The 13612-nt window shown below is 43.1% G+C and overlaps 1 protein-coding gene across 1 annotated transcript in view; it reads right to left on the bottom strand.

Annotated features, from left to right (window-relative positions):
• Cul2 (cullin 2) overlaps positions 1 to 13612 on the bottom strand; it is a 62142-nt gene that overhangs the window by 22082 nt on the left and 26448 nt on the right. Inside the window, exons 8-10 of the mRNA XM_065436558.2 lie at positions 10271 to 10327; positions 9785 to 9847; positions 4713 to 4841 (exon numbers count right to left, since the gene is read on the bottom strand). Of these exons, the coding sequence (XP_065292630.1) occupies positions 4713 to 4841; positions 9785 to 9847; positions 10271 to 10327 (249 nt within the window). The remainder of the gene's footprint in view (positions 1 to 4712; positions 4842 to 9784; positions 9848 to 10270; positions 10328 to 13612) is intronic.

Below are 13612 nucleotides of genomic sequence, written 5' to 3'. Positions count from 1 at the left end.
CCTTGAAAAAAAAAAGGCTGCTCTTGTTTGCAGGAGGATCTTGTTTTACATCTTTCAGCGATCTCTAATGGCTGGACGGTTGTTTACTGACAGTTGATTCTGAAGCTTCTATTGACCCATTAATTTAACGTTGTAAGGTGGTCTGTGTCATGAGATGCTCAAGCATGTATCACTCCTCTGATTCACACTCATCTAGAGGGTAACAATTTCTCTTCCCCTAACCAGCACGGACTCTGCAAAGGTTTTTCGTGTGAGACTACAACCCTTTCAGATAGCAACTTACTGCATTTTAACAGAAAACATTAACATTGAGACTGGCTGCTTGCTCCTTGACTTTGCCAAGGCTTGATCACGCTGCTCAGTAGTCTCATTTGAAAACTATCAACACTCTGACTGTACTCGTTTACATGGCGTGTCTTCCTTCCCATGGTTCTGGACAGGTTGTCATTTTCAAGCACACACTTCCATGCTCCAACCTTCAATCAGGTGATGTCAGTCCACCTACTTTCAAGGGACTTTGTGGGTCTAGATTCTCTGTGCACTGTGCGGCAGTGCTGAATTGTGCATGGTTTGATGGTGCAGCTTTGCTTGTTTTTTTTGTTCTAATGCTCTTGCATATACGCTTGAACCTCGTTAAAACAAAATACTGTATTATAATGCTGTGAGAAGGAGGGCTGCCCTTCCCACGGCATGTAAACCACAGCACTTAAGCCAAAATAATGCATATATTGAAGTAAATGTGATTCCCCTTGAAAATCCCATAGAGATCCAGTATTTAAAACTTTGTTTTAATAAAGTAAAATTGCCCTGCCAATGGATATAACAAATCAGATCAATCTCCGAAACCAACAAATACTGACCGTTGCACATGGAGCATATTGATTTCTGCTGTGTTTGGCACTTGTTCAGCGTGGCAGCTTAAAGTTCTCACGTCGAATATGCCATCAAGAAACACTGGTTTTTTTCAGTGCCTCATGTAGCTGTGTGCATGGTGGCCAAGCACAAGCAGCATTTCTCTCTTACCTCACTGCACCTCTCTCTCTCACTGCATTGCATAGCTTGTGAAGCTAGACCCACAGGCAGGCAAACCTTACAAAGTCACAAGCAAACCCTCCAACACAGCCATGCCTAGCTGTCCAGTGCCACATCTTGATGGTGCTGCTTGCAAGCGGTGTGTTAAAAACCAGTGCCTCAATGTCTCTCTCACTGAGGCGCGCTGCACTGGCTAGCACAGCTAGGTGCGACCTCCGAGATTGTATCAGTCTTGGAGGCAACGAGCCAGCCAAACTGCGCCGACCAAGCTATGCTGACGCGCTTGCACAGCAGGCACAGTAAGGCTGCGGGGCCATGAGAGAGTGGTGAATGAGATAGTTTCACTTTCGTGCGTCGAACGTGTCAGCATATATGGCTGACACTGTTTCTGGCCCTGTTCCAAGCTCTGTCGGTCATATACTTCGACGGGTTTGAGAAATTTCGAGGAAGTTATACTATCTCTGAAAGTCATGGAGGTCGCTCGAGAATACAGCCCCAGCTGCGTAGTCGGCGCACTGCGGTGTGTGCCCCGTGCTGCTCAGGCCTAAGGGACCTTGTTCGCATCACAGCTTGCTAGCCGTTCCCTTCGAGTGCATCACGTTTTGCCGATCTTGCAACAATATGCGCGAGCCAGGAGGAAAGCGGCAGCGAAAGACTATCATGTTGCAACAGAAAGCAGCTATCGTAAAGGCTCAGGTGCTAAGAAGTCCCATGTTTCAGAGGCCAGAGGTTCTTTTTCTGTTGTTTCATTCAAATTACATCGCTTATGTGGACACAGGGCAGTTCGGTGGGCTTGCATTACATCGCTTATGTGGACACAGGGCAGTTCGGTGGGCTTGCAGAGCCTTAGTCCTTTTTCTGCACATTTAATGTTGAGGGCATATACTGCGGTAAATGGCAATAATTAATATAAAGAAGTAATGAATGTAACAAAGTAATTTCAGCTTCCTCTTCAGCTTCAGTATAATGAGGTTTTACTGTATTTCTTGTTTTACAGAAAAAATGCTCCAGTGGAAATTATTGTTTGCTCATGTTTGTAATGGTAACATTCCTCTTGCTGTGGTGCTTAATCTCAAGCTGTTACGGAATACATACTAGCCTACTCCCAAGCCGTGCACAACTCATTCGGCACTATCAATTGAAAGGCAATGCTGGACCACTGCTATTAAGAGAGATAAAACTTTATTGTGTCCTTGATGGGGTTAAGGGGTGGCGGGGGTCGGGAGATTAACCCACAATCCCCCCCTTCCTCAGGCGGCGGCCAGTTCTTGCTTTCTGGCGGCGTCTTCGGCCATCCGGACGGCCCAGAGCAGCAATGTCTCCCACTGCTCCGCCGTACTAATGATGCGTGTGTTAGTGCGGGAGGTGTTGGTGGGTGAGGCTTTGGGGCATTGCCAAATAAGATGATTGAGGTCGGCGCGGGCTTTGCATGCTTTGCAGAGTGGTGAGTATGCATCGGGGTACATGCATCGGGGTAAAGCACGGGGTTCGGAAAAGTTCGTGTCTGAAGGAGTCGCCAAGTGGTGGATTGAGACTTAGTCAGTGTTTTGTGTGCTGCTACTAAATTCTCAGTGACTCAGTCATGGAAGCCAATAATGGGTGGTAAAGGAAGAAAAAAAACTGTGCTGACACCATTAATTATGACTGCAAATGTAAGTGAATAGCCAAATGCTTTTTGAAGGCTATGTACTTTACTAATGATTAATGCGCTTCAATGTATACATTTGTTACAGTGAGGATACTTAGCTAGCTTTTGTTGTATAATTGCATAATTCCATAAAAAAACAGAACCGTTAATCATAAGCACATCTGTAAGAGCAGTATATGTGGCTACACATATAGCCGACTCCCATAGTGAGCCTTGCGAGACTCCAAGGTCTGGTTGAATTATCTGAAATGTCGAATTAACAAACAGCAGCAACATGAACAAATTCAAATCTTTTATATTGCTTGAAGTATTCTGTTGTCCTCGACAGACTACTTAAATACAACATTACATTAACTACACGTCATCGTCAGTCAGTGGCCCACAGATCTCAAATTTGCCATTGGCGCTGACAAAATCCTCAAAAGAGACATCGTCCAGGACACACAGCAAGTTGTCATCATCACTGCCAGTGTTAACGTCTTTCTTCAAGGATGTCGCTAAAGCGAGGCAATGAAGTCCTGAATTTTTGCTTAATCTTGCTTCAAAATTGCTAAAATTGCACTAATACTGTCAAGTTGTTTTGATATATAATGTAGGTATTCTTTAAACACTGTAATACAGTCGGTACCGGATATATCAAACTCCGATATATCAAATTATTCTTTATATCAAGCAGTTGCATAATCCCCTTTGGAAATCCTTTCAAAAGTATAAGAATTAAGGGTGTGTGAATACCTACATTTCCGAATACGAATCGACTACAAATACTTAGCATCGAATATCGAATTGCATATCAAATAATGATATGCACACGCATTTATTAGCAAGCTGGTTTATTTTAACACATTTGAGCATTGTACAATTAGATTGTTATTGGTTAAAAAGAAATTAAACTAGTAAGCCGTTGTACTAAAGAACTGTGTATCTGGCTCATGTTAGCTATGGAAAATTGAATAATTTCTGGTAGCTGTCTGTTGCCGCCAACCTGTGCCGCATTATACTGCATCAGTGTCCCGTAAACTCAGAGGCATTTGACCCTGTGCCAGTCATCACTCACCGCATTTGCTGTCAAGCAATAAGCTCAGGACTGGGGGTGGAACCTCCAAAAGAGTGCCCCCTCGCTGTTCTCAAACCCATGCCCCTTGCTACTGAGCTGCTCGCTTTCCTGCAGCACAGCTCAGGTGTCCAGTGGCTAAGCGTGTTTTATAGGCCAAATTTTGCCAGCAGCATAAAACTATCACAAAATTCAGCACAAAATCCGACATACTCTCTTAGATCAGATAGAAATAAATGCAAAGAACCACATTTGCTCCCACACAGCCAGCAATGTATTCGATTTTCTCGAGTTTCTCGAGTTTATTTATTTCTTTTATTTCATCATTCACCATTAGTACAGAAGGAGGTCCCGGAGTTACAAGAACTGTCAGGGGGACCTCCTATTAGTAATTTAACAAAGCAGGAATTAATGCATTATGGTAACATAGCAGCGACAGACATCAGAAAAGACAAAGTTAATGAAGCAAATAAACAAAATACAAAAAGGTGCTTACAATATTTGAACTTCAAAACACAAGCAAATGAAACCGATACAGCATATGAATAAATAATTTGTTTGAATAAATGAATAAATTTGTTTTGAATATTCGTATCCAATGAAATATTGGAAAATTTTCGAATACCTAGTTTTCCAATTGAATAAGAAAATTTAAAATATCATGTTCGATAATATTCGACATTTTCTAATATTCGCACATCCTCATTAAAAATGTATATGCGTATATCAAACTGCATTAATAGGGCTGCCCTTTCCTAGTCATATAGACCTTCAGACGCCCCAAAGCTTTTGCTATAAATCATGTGCATCTCAAAGAGCAGCAACGGGGCAATAAATATGCCTCGTAGCTCATTTGCACGAAAACACATTCCCTTTGCATCGCCGAGTTTGTACTGGCAGCGTAAGTCTGACCACCACCAAGCAATACAAGAACAGACGAAAAAGACAAAGCCATTTGCTTTAAAATGTGCTACTGACCTTCTGGAAGACGTCCTTGTCGTCAATGTACTTGAACACGGTGATGGACTGAGTGAGCTTGTCCTCCACTTCCGACTCTGAGATGCCCTTGGCACTTTTCTTCAGCAGCGCATCGCAGTACTTAGCCAACTGCCATTGATGAAAGAGTGAGAAAGGGGAAGGCATCAATTGTTAATCCCTTCACCCTGTCGCTACATGGTTGTGTGACACAGTGAGCAGGATGTACAAGTGTCATTGCTTTCCTCAAGCAAAACGTCGTTAGAAATTAGCACTGTGCCATGCTTTTTCTCTTAGTACAAGTTCTAGTTGCGTTACACTGATCGCCTTCATGACATGCAGACAAGCCCAAATCACAACCTTAATTTACATCAACGCCTAATTTTCACCTGTATAAAATTCGAAAGCTGACTGTTGTGTGTTCAAAGAGTACTAATATATGCATATGGCAAAATAAATTTCATAGGGCCAAAGTATGCAATTACCTGCCAATTACGTATATAAAAGCTGTTAGAAACTTCAAACTAACATATAAAGATATTTAACTGAGCAAGCGTCATGTGCAATGCTCTACCGATAATACTATACCTGTATTTACTTCGACATTGTTTTGCCATGTAAACACTATGTACTTATTATCTTGCCTGTATTTGCTTTGACATTGTTTTACCAAATAGTTATTCCGTAGTCATCTTGATACATCAGTCCTGCTTCCTCCGTGCTTTACATGTATAAACGGCACTACGTTGACTCAGCAACCAGGCTTCTAGCTATCAGTCCAACTAGTCTTGCATTAACATGCCCAATTCAGTGCTAATGACGTGTTCCATTGGTTCACTGACCTAAAATGTCTGGCTAGCTTTATGCCTTTTTCTTTTTTTTTTTTTGCAGACAGCTACTAACCCAACAGAGTGAAACCCTAGTTACGAGTCTCCCGATTTTGTGATGTCCCCAGTTTTGTGACAGATTAGTGCAGTCGTGGCAAACTCCTTTAGAGACAATGCATTAAAAACCTCATTTATACAACAAGGGATCACACACATTCCATCTCATGCGACAACTCACACGAACCCCTAATGGTGGATGCATGATGTGCTACATAGCACATCCGTGAATGAAAGAAAGTCTGTAAGAAATTGGATGATCTTTTTAAAAGTGTGTAGGTGAGGCTAGTAAAAAAACAATGTTTTAGCATGCTGGTGGGTGCAGATCTTGTTTCATGATAGGCTAAATTCCTCCAATAAAGCATGATTTGCAGCTGCACTGTAGTATTCTTTTAGCATTTGCTTTTTTGGCGGTTTTAGCTTCCGAGTCCTGCAGAGTACAGTTAAAGCTCGATGTAACAAAGTAGGCAAAATCGGCAATTTGCTCAATTATATATAAATTTCGTTGTATTAAAATGTGGCCTTTTATGCAAATAAGAACAGTTGTACATTAATTTTTGTTACACGCAAAGGGGCCACAGAATTTTCCTAATTATCAGGCAATTGAAAAAAGCAAATTTGACTGAGAAAACAATTCATTTTGATGAATCTGGGAGTTGGCGACACACAATATAGTTTTATGTCACATTCACGATATCTTCACATGGGTGGTACGAATTAAGCAAAGCCAGCCACGCTTTCGCATGCACTTTGCCCGCGTGGCTGATATTGGCATCGCCCGCACTGTGTTGATGCTATCGTGAAAAGCACCGGCAGCGGGGAGCGAATGCTTTGTCCGCCTCTCGCTCCACAGGTCACCGAAACTTGAGATTAGGCAACCTTCAATACTAAACGTGCAGCAAGATAGCTTACATGATGCCATGCGGTCTTGGCATGCCCACTCTTTCCACACACAGCAGATTACCTATAAAGCAGGGTGCATGGGGGCGTATGCCCTCAGCTGCGCTTACAGCCATGCGCAGCCATGGCTGAGAAGTGTGCCAGAAATCATGATGCACACCAACTTACCCCCCTGTCCCGCCCCTCATTTCCAAATCTATAGCAGTGCTCGCTGGCAACGTCGTGCATTGCTGAGGATCAGCAGGCAGATAAGCCATCTTCCATATCAGCAGCGAGTCAAATGAGGCTAAAAAAACCACATGGCTAGGAATGACTTCAACGCAACCAGTAAAGAAGAGCACGAGTGGCTTAATCTGTTGGCAGAACTGCACTGCATGAGGGGCCACGGAGCAATCTGAGAGCAGTGCCCAGGGCTGTTAGCGCTGTCAACAAAGATGGTATGGTCCATTTGTGCTTCGGAGGGTGGCCCGGCATAGAGCTATCAGTGCAGCCCATTTGTGTTCGGACGGGCGGAAGGGCGACAAAGATAGGCATGCAGTGGCGTGAATTTCTCTTTTTTCTCTTCTAGGACTTCACATTACATTACCCAGTAGCCACAATTCATTGTTATAACCGATAATGCAGCATGGGGGCATTGTATTAAGCGAGTTATTTAACCATAGAAAACATAGAGAAGTTGATGATGCAGCAGTTTTTCATTGTTATAACCAATAAATTGTTAAAACCGGTATCATAATAAGTAGGCTGGACTGTATAACAAAGTGGGTTTTTCACGATTTCAATACAGTCAAGGTCTGATTTTCCACACGCCTGATTTTTCGGACATGCTCGATAATTTGGTTGCCTTCGCGGCACCGCCATGTACCCTACAGTCAATGTATAAGAACGTCTGCAATTTCGGATGCAAAGAACCTTCGCCATCTCATTCTCCGGACTTGAAACGGCATTAGTCGCACCACGGCCACCATTCCGATTATCTAACCCCCTCGAACCGGCTTTCCCGCACGCATATCTGCTGGCAGCCGTAGCCACAACGTGGCAATGCTAGGCCTAGTTACTTCGACATTCTCTACCAAGCTTTTTGCTGTTCAGTCCTGCGTTTTCAATCGAAACAATTCGCTGCTGTTAGCAATGGCGCTGACTCCGTCTTTGTAATCCTCGCCAATGGCTTCGGATCGCGGAGAGCATGGCGCGTTGCATAATGCTAGTTCCCAAAAGGCAGCTTCGCCTCTGTACAGCAGTGTTATGCGGTGAAGCATACGAAGAGTGGGAAGGGGCCACTGTCACGGGACACTGTATGTAATCCTTAATTACACACGCGTGCACCTGCCCTCTTTTATCACAGTACTATCACGAATACGCCTAATAGTGCTGGCACGAATACGCCTAAGTGTACTGGCAGGCTTTACGAGCTGTTTCGGACGTGCATGCGGAGATTTTAGCCTTTAGCGGGACTCGCAGGCATGCATTAATTTTTTCGGACGGCCCAATTTTTCGGACGTTTTCACAGCCCCTAGGGAACCTGAAATATCGGACGTTGACTGTATAATTAAATTTTACTGCTGCCACAATGAAACACTGGGACAATAAATGGAAGTTTCCCAGGACGCACATAGTCAAATGGTTGAATCACAAACGGCTGCTAGCAAATGCACCTCTCAAATTGTGCACCGTGTTATCAAGAGCATACACTGAAGCGGAGCGGCATGATCTTCCATCCGTATAAAGTCTAAGTGCGATAAGATCCTATCTCGCCCCACACGCGATTGCAATCGCACTTTAGATGCAATTGAAAGTGTACAAGGGTGAGCCAAGAAAGGAGGTGGCTTGACAAGACCAAAATTTTACACTGCGTGAAGACGGGACGTGAACAGAAACATGGACGCACGCAAAAGACCTGCCTTCCCAAGCAAGCAAGGAGAAAGCGGGGAGGAGAGTGAGCTTGCAGCGAGCAATCAAGCATGTGCGTGAGAGGAAAGGGGGATGGGGAGGGTACATGCGTAATCCTGCTTTTCTAGCACAGTTGTGGCTACGCATGGCTGTTAGCACGGCTGAGTGCACATGCAGCCAGTGCATGCCCTGTGTTAGGGGTAATCTGCCGCGCGTACAAAGAATGGGTGTGCCGAGAAGGCATGGCCTCATGTGCAGCGTCTTTCTGTGCATTTACTACTGGAGGATGTGTAACCTCATGTTTGAGAGATGCGTTGCAACAAGATGCAGACGAAGCATTCATGCCCCACTGCTAGTGTTTTTCCATGATAGCGGCGTCCCAATGCGGGCAACACCCGCCGGGGTGGAGTGGACGTGATAGCATGGCTGGCTTCGCTTCGTACCACCAATTTCATGTGAAGATATCGTCAACACAGCACGAAATTGTGAAAGCATGGAATATCTCGTAGCTGACTCTCAAATTTAACAAAATTAATTTTTTTCTCATTCAAACTTGCTTTTTCCGATTGCCTGATAAGTCGGAAAATTTTGCGGCTCCTTTTGTATAAGTCAATCTGCCAGTGTACTTATTTGCATAGAAGAGCAAATTTCAACATAACAATACTTCAATATAACAAAGAAAGTTGCCAATTTTACCAACTTCATTATATTGAGGTTTAACTGTATCACAAAATGCAAATAAATTAGCCTGGTGCAGTGGACACAGGCCACATTTTATGTTTAGGTTTAGAACATTTTAGGTTTCGAACAATGTGCAACAGACAAGCACGTAACTGTAGTGCACAGCCCAAGGTTATGGAGAGGACAAGGAGGAGGCTAACTAGGAACTGAAATATTTACACAAGGCACAAGAATAATAAATCAACAGGAACATAAAGGCTTAAAGAAACAGTTTTGCAAAAAAGAAAGTTATCTGCCACACAGCATAAGAAGCCACAAAACACCTATTATTGCCAGTGAGAATGTCCACAAACAGGCAGAACCTAGTACAACACTAAAACAACCGTGCTAGCCACGCTTCCTGAACCCTCTGCCGCAGTCACAGATCAGGATCGGCTGAGCATGGCTTCAGAGGCAAGCAAAAGAGCAAATTTCAGCAGCCACAAATGTGTGTGACATATCGACTTCATGTCTTAATGTCATCTGGCACTCACCACCAGTGCATATTGTAACGGTTCTCCCTGCCATATTGAGCAATACCACTAGGTTACCAGTCATGCAGCAGCAGCAGGCTCCACTGTGTGCCAATCGAACATGCTAACTTTCCATTGGCTTAAATTTAACCAAAAAGGTTTGCGACATCTTTCAAGGCAATGAAAAGGAAATGGACTTGTCACTGACCAGCTCTGGAGACCGACAGGGCTGCCTTGTTGTGCCGCGGTTGTTGATAATGGTGGCACATGCCTGCAAGTAAAAAAAAAAAGAGAGAGAAGGGAATTCGTTAAAAGCAAGGTGGAGAGGTTTTTCTGAGCTTGTGCACTCTAACTTGTCGCTCTGCACTGGGGAAAGGGAACGAAAGAGCGAGGGAAAATGATCACGACAAGAACAGTGGTACTACATGAGTATACATGAGTAACGGTGGCGCATCTTTAAAGCCCGAAGTCAAGCCCAGTAGTGTGGTAAAATTGTGAAATGGGCCGTACTGCCATTACAGCACATCTCTGGCAGTGAAACTTGGGGAGGAGAAAAAGTCAACGTCTGTCACTCCCACATGTACAGCGGGCACCTGCAAAATCTGTGTGCTACTGTTGTGTGGTGCGTGAAGGAGGAATACGATACACTGTTGACAGTGAATGTGATGGTTTCTTTACACGCAATAATGCTCACCTTGTCAAGTGCTCCTACAAACTGCTGGTCCCCTTGAAAGACCTCCTTCACCATATCCTACAAGAGCAGAAAAACATAAAAGAACTCTAGCGGCACTTCAGCTGCAATTATCCTAAGGTCTCAAACATAATTTACAGTGTGATTAGCAGTGCAAATATTGTGCAGTCTGCCAAAGTTATAGCAGAGTCCCTTGATGTAATTTTTTTTTTCTTTACAGTCATACAAATTTTGTGGAAGAGCTTATGCCACCTAAAGCCACTGCGACACAACATAGCAACCACAGAATGGGTGACATTGGATGGAGGGAGCATTTGTACACATGTGCTTACACAATCTCTAAACCACATTAAGGCATACTTTTTACATGGAAAGAGGCATTTATGTTGAAGCTACAGCATTAGTAGCTTTAGATTTAAGGGCTGACACTGCTACTGTAATAATGCTAACAATTACTTTTTTCGTCAATATTCATGAAACTTTCCAGTCTTATTAACAGTTTTGTGCTGATTTCAAATATGTAATGAGTTTTGCTGTAGCTCAATTAGTTGCTATGATAATGAACACTTCACTTCTGCTATTCCAGGCCAAAATGGAAATGGCACAATAAAAACAATTTCTAAGGCATGGTTAGATAGCATAAAGAGTAAGGAATGGCGGATAGCAAGCATTTTTTTTATATGACCATTACTACATATATTACAGCCCATAGAATACAAACCCACAAAATGTGGCAACCATGTGGCAGAAAATTTAGCAAAATGATTAATTTCCAAAGTGAAAAAAAAAAAATCCCTTGCTACACTTCACAGAGTATACAAAAAAAATTCAGTTCTATCTATTCTTCGTGTTGAGATATCGAGACCTGAATACTTGATGGAGCCCAAAATTTGTGTTTTCAGAAAAGCACAAAATACAAACAGTATTAAATATGAGGGGACATGGCATCCAGAACAAACATCTTTTCACTCTAGACACATCAAACTTCAAGGACACATCCAATCTTGTGTGCTGATTACAAATATGCAATTAGATATTTTGTGAAGTGAATAAAAAAAATTATGTTAAATTTCTTCTTGTGTTCCATGAATATCGATGTTTCTGTGCAATTTTGGGCTCCTTTCTGACTGTCTGCCCTGACTAAATAATTTTTTTCTGACACTTAGGATGTGTTTCTGGGCAAATCGTTTTGATATGGTATAGATTAGACAATATAGATGCCGAAAGACGTAGCTCCCAAAAATAGATTAGTTTCGCGATTTTCGGTTTTTAATACCCATGTCCTCTCATAAAAAGCTTTGCCACATGATGGCGTGTACTGAATGCACTGTTTCTTATGTTATAACACCAAAAACATTTGAGCTGTATGTAAACATGCACGCAACTTGGCTTCCTTTGACTAATGATTTCACCACAGTTTCCCCATAAGGCACTTCCTTCTGGTCCGCTTGTGTGCTTTTTATTGTTGGAAGCAGTACCGTAGCGAAAGCAGCTTCTTTCTTTTTCCTCCACCATTCTTTTCATTTTATTCGACTTTCTCCTTATACTTTCTGCCTCTTTTTCAAAGTAGGTATGCATTTTGGTTCTCCTGGTGCCAGTTGTCAGTATGCTGCTTCTTCGTAATTCTTTTTTTCTCTGTTTAATTTGCATATAACACTGAGTGAGGAAAGAGTGAAAACCACATGGGCTGCACACAGCCCCGACTGCAGGCCACAAGTCTGAGATCACTTGTGCAAAGCACCTGCTCTGCTGGCTTATGAAGTACCGCGACAGTCCTGCGGCAGTGATTTGCTTAGTTTGAGCTGTCCATCTGCAGAGCATTGGGTTCAGAGCTGCTGCATGGAAACTAGACAAAACCGTATGAAGTCAAAGAAACGGTTATGTTCAATCATTAACGCCTTGACAACCTGATAATGAAGAAGTTGGACAATACATCCCGCTGAAATCTTAAGTATGCAGTGGCTAATATACCACCGCGCCACTAAAAAAATACAGTAAAATCTTGTTACTACAAACACCACATTAACAAACTTTTCAGATTTACAAATTTTTTTCAAATCTCCGCCACAATGCCTATATTTTCAATGTAAAGAACTTTCAGTAAAACGAATTTCAGATTACAGAATATTTCAGAATAATGTACATAATTTAATCCCGTAATCACCATGATGCTTCGTTATTACGAAGTTCCGCTGAAGTTTCAGTACCGAATCCCTGAGGCTTACACCTATCATCATCACCTGAAGCAGCAGCAGCCATGCGCCGAGGAACCTGTTTCAACGGGTACAGCCCCAGCAGCATCGGCATCAGCGTGAGCATCGCGTATGGTCTTGTTCGGACTCTTCTACTACGTCGCAGGCCTAGCATCACCACGTCGATAGCGATCGGCAGAAGCTGCGAAGTTGTCGGTGCTGTGATTGTGTTGTGTGCTTGCTTTGCTGACGAGTTCTCTTGGCCCCCGGATTAAAAAGGAGCGACGCCAGTTCTTGCTCAAAGAAAAAGTGGACATTTTGACACAGCTGAATGCTGGAAGAAAGCAAGTCGACCTGTGCAGGGAGTGTGATATTCCCCCGTCAACAATGGCAACGATGCTCAAGGATCGGGACAAGATCATGAAATTGCATCGAGAGTCACAGCTGGCTCTCTCAAGAAAACGAGTGTGGCTTGGCAACTACCAGAATGCCGACGACGCCATCCTCTCGTGGTTTAAAGAAACGCTAAAGCGAAACAATAAATCAGATTAGTCTAATGGAGCATTGTTTCAGAATCCTGTAGGCAGTCATTTCAAAAAAAATAGTTTGATTATTAGATGAGAAAATGAAGGTCCAAGTATCAGTATTTGAATTTCGTGCCGAAACCCCAGCGCTGGTATGTCAGCGTGACGTCAGCGATTCCAAAGTACGTTTTCGCATTTGGGCCGCGTTGGCTGCATAAAGGTTCCCGAAATTTGCCAAGTTTAACATTTGGTTCCTTTAGAACACAATGCAGTCAATCTGTACCGGTGTATACAATTAGTGGGCCCTAGAAGATGCTATCAAAATCCAAGACGTCACAGCCCCCAGGTGCGGGAACTCAAGTAGGCATCGCCACCCGTATTTTGTTATTGCGCTTTTTCTGGCTTACCAAATGTCTTATCGATGTAAGAGTGGTGTTTTTGGTGTTACAGAACAGTAATTTACTGATGCAGAAGAAATCATTTTTCACTTTAGTGTCCCTTTAAGGATGCCAGACAAAACGATGTACCCTTGTCAGGCCCGATTATTCAAGAGAAGGCACTACAGTTCGTGGCCGCCTTGCACATCTCCAGTTTCGATTGAAGTGCCGGATGGCTTTACCGCTTCCGGC

Source organism: Dermacentor albipictus, chromosome 1 (assembly GCF_038994185.2).
Source record: "Dermacentor albipictus isolate Rhodes 1998 colony chromosome 1, USDA_Dalb.pri_finalv2, whole genome shotgun sequence".
Lineage (NCBI taxonomy): Eukaryota > Metazoa > Arthropoda > Arachnida > Ixodida > Ixodidae > Dermacentor > Dermacentor albipictus.
The sequence above is the reverse complement of the archived record's forward strand: the minus strand, read 5'-3'. Positions and strand labels throughout refer to the sequence as shown.